This window comes from Silene latifolia, chromosome 4 (assembly GCF_048544455.1).
Source record: "Silene latifolia isolate original U9 population chromosome 4, ASM4854445v1, whole genome shotgun sequence".
NCBI classification, from domain to species: Eukaryota; Viridiplantae; Streptophyta; class Magnoliopsida; order Caryophyllales; family Caryophyllaceae; genus Silene; species Silene latifolia.
Window position 1 is genome coordinate 21599457 of NC_133529.1, and position 3693 is coordinate 21603149.

Genomic DNA, 3693 nt, shown 5'->3' on the forward strand with positions numbered 1-3693 from the left:
TCCCTCTGTCCCTCTGTCCTGGTCATTTGTTGTCCTTTTCCATTTTGGGTGTCTCAGTCATTTGTTGTCCTTTCTATTTTAAAAATGAATTTGATGAGTAATTTGATCATTCAAACTCAATTTATTCCACTTGTCATTTAGTAATTGACTACCTCCCCTTTCCTTGGTCTTTGTGCCAAAACCAAAGGACAACAAATGACCGGGACGGAGGGAGTATGTTATTCAGTTATTCTCCTCTAACAATATCTTCTAATATTCTCTAATGTTTATTGCTTGAGAGCATAGAGCTGAGGATTGGTAACGAGGTATTCTGAAGCAATGTCGAACATGTTCTTCATGTGCTCTTTGCTAACTGCTACTTGATCTTCCTTTACCACGTAGTCTCCCTTAGTGTGGTAGTGTACCACCATCGTGTAGTGGGTCCCGCTCTCCAAAGGCTCGAATGTGCTCTCGTAAACCGCGTATTCGATGTTGCCGAGAATGACATCCCCCTCGGCAGTGAACTTGCAGTAGAACTTGTCCACATCAATTTCATCTACTCTGTTTTTGGCGTATTTGTAAGGTCTCCCTGCATAATATGGCAGAACAAGAGAGTTAAGGAGTGATCAATGATCATCCCCGCTCAAAATAATCAATTTTGCCAAAAATTATACCTCATCCGTTCCAGTTATTTGTTCACTTTTTTATTATTTTGTGATGTATTTTGATTAAATGTAAACAAATGATTGAGATGTCGGGAATACCAAGCAAATCAAGGAATTTGTGTCATTTGACTTGTTCCAATTAATACTCTGTAAATAATTAAAGTTATCTTAAAAATATAACTGACCTTCCGGGTAGTTGATTTGTTTGATAGACCCAACAGTGCCGGATTCACCATGAAGAACGTCTACACTTTTTATAAAATCGGGTAACGCTTTTGGCATGAAATTATGGTTATCAATGCAGAAAGCATTGAACAACCTTGCGGCGTCCACGGGGCTAGTGCAGTCGACCATTTTGTGGGTTGAAATGACCATGATCGATTTTTTCTAAAGGTGCTAAATTAAGAAATATAAGAAATTTGGATATATTGAGGGTTGCTAGTTTGGTAGTGAAGGAGAAGTTTGATACAAATGTTGGCTATTTGGTTTGATATTTATAATTTATAATGGGGTTCCGTTAAACGTGTTAAACGTCATCGGTGATATCATATACTCCCTCCATTCAACAATTATCACCCCATTTCAATATAATACCTCTTACATATAATGGAGAAATGGGGTGATAATTGTTGAATGGAGGGAGTACGACTCATACGAGTCCTATTCATCATATCACAAAAACTTTAAAGCTAACTTATTGAGAGACTATTCATCATATCATTAAGCACAAATTCTCATTATAGACGGACACTATCCGTCTATACGTATAGACGGATACCATTTTACCTCACAAAATACCCATTTGCCATAAAGTGGGAAGCACATGGGGGTGCCCCATCTTGTCCCCCCTACCCATTTTATTAGAGGTCTTTACGCGTCTGTTCGCCCCACCCGTCTATACCAAGACCTGTTGATCATTAAGTTATTAAGAGACTATTTAATGGTACTCATTTATGTATGTTTCATACTCTTTTGTTAGAGAAAGAAGATTACGCATCTCAGATGTATTACTTCATACCCTTTTAATTTTAGCATTTAAAATTTACAAGTTCTATAATAATGTTTGGAAAATTTTATACGGTACCTCTAAATTTTTCGGATTTCCATGTGGTACCCTGCTTTCCAAAAACATCAATGATGGCCATGAATTCTTGTTCTTATTCTATACAATAACCAAATTGTATTTTCCGTTAAGTTTTCCGTTAAAAGTTAAAACTAATGTTTATCAATTTTATCTTGTTCAACTAGGGGTGTTAATGAGACGAGATAGCTCGCGAGCTACTCGAGATCAACTCGGTTAAAGCTCGGCTCGGGCTCGGACTCGGCTCGAGAGCTTAATGAGTCAAGCCGAGCAAAGGCTGGCTCGACTCGAAAAGATCGCGAGCGGCTCGAACTTGTGTGATTACATAAAATATTGCTCATATTTTATAAAAATATTTTATCATGATTATATTTTTGTATCACACGTTGCCAAAAAAAAAAAAAATTTGTATCACACATATCAAATGTCTCGCTGATTTGACAAATATTTTTACATATACCCTTCGAGCCTTGTTACGAAAATATCGAAAGAAAAATAAAATAAAAAAATAAACAGTTTTATATATGCTCGATGTGGGTTCAATTTTGGCTCGAGCTTGCGTTAAATCTCGCAAGCTTTATAACAAGCATATGTTTTTCAAGCTCGGGTAAACTCGAGATCGGCTCAAGCTCGGGTTTTGGTTCTTGAGCACAAGCTGAGCAAGGCCAAGCTCGGGCTCGGCTCGACTCGTTAACACCCCAATGTTCAACAAATAATCTTCATCTTCTTTACTCATCAATATTCATCTTCTTCATATATATCTTCTTATCTTTGCTCATATTTCCATATTATTCATCCAACTATTTATTTTTCTCATATGCTTCAGCAATTTTTCAATTTCTTCCCTCCCATGTTATCTCCTACTTTATCTATCTTTTAATTAATCCTGTACAAAAAGGGGAAATCAGAATCTAATTTAATTTCATTCATAGTTTTGTTTGTTAAATTTACCTTGCACGACTATCCACCTTACCAATTTCCCATTTGACCAAACCTCTAACCTTCGCTAAATTTACCTACTACATCCAAATTTCATACTCTATTATTTTTCACGAATTGGTTAAATTATAACATTGAAATTGCCAGAAAAGAGATGATTTTGGCCTGTTTATCGATCACTTTCACTTCTTATTTAGACTCTATTTGATTTTGTTTATAAATAAGAGATAAGAAAATCTGATTTCATTATTTTTAGAGTCTAGGAAAGATGAAGGATTATGTAAGAAGTGAGAGACGAAATTGGATCAGGGATGAAAAATCTAAAAATGGGAGGGAAAAAAAATATACAGGTAAAAAAATAAAAAATGATGAATTTGGAAGATAAATATTATTGGTTGAATCAGGTAGAGTGATAGAAAAAGCCCCTTATACTAAAAGAATAAGAGATTTCCTAAATTTTCCCGCCTAAATGAATTTGGCTTAGAATTAGGCTTTCATTATATCATATCTGTAATTTGGCTTTTATTTTATCATATCTATAATTGGACATTCCTTATGTTATATCTACAATTAGATTATACTGAACTTTCGCTTTTCCACCAATTAATACAAAACATTAATAATAATAAATTTTACAATTAAATTTCAAATTGAATTAAATATAAGTTGTAGAATTGTTATTTTTTTTAATATTACTATCAAAAAACTGCGCATTTGCGCATGATCTATACTAGTTAGAACTAACGGAAAATATAACGGAAAATACAATTTAGGTTACGGTGTAGAATAAGTAAAAGAATATAGAATCCATTTTTAAAATAATGCTCAAAAATAAAGTATTTATCGTTTTGGGTCGATTTTGAAAATATTTGTCGAAATGGTGTCCACGTAAGCTCGAGTTTCAAATCCTGTATCACAGAACAAACACGCCACTGCTAATGGCGTGTTCATAGTGAGTATGAAATGAAAAACGGGACAAATGAAACACGTCAATACCAATAGCGGGTATGTTGAGAGTAACACGCCATT

General features: G+C 34.5%; 1 protein-coding gene across 1 annotated transcript; it reads right to left on the reverse strand.

Annotated features, from left to right (window-relative positions):
* Nucleotides 1–219: 219 nt before the first annotated feature.
* On the reverse strand, nt 220–1082 carry LOC141652142 (major allergen Mal d 1-like). The gene is made up of 2 exons (XM_074459770.1): nt 830–1082; nt 220–568 (listed from the first exon to the last, which is right to left on the reverse strand). Exons 1-2 carry the CDS (start codon nt 1017–1019, stop codon nt 267–269), a joined length of 492 nt encoding a protein of 163 aa, XP_074315871.1. The 5' UTR covers nt 1020–1082; the 3' UTR covers nt 220–266.
* Nucleotides 1083–3693: the final 2611 nt, after the last annotated feature.

Coding starts and splice junctions, on each gene's coding strand:
- LOC141652142 (XM_074459770.1), bottom strand. CDS start 1,019: ATGGTCATTTCAACCCACAAAATGGTCGACTGCACTAGCCCCGTGGAC. Junction 569..829: donor ACAAATCAACTACCCGGAAG/GTCAGTTATATT, acceptor CATATTATGCAG/GGAGACCTTACAAATACGCC.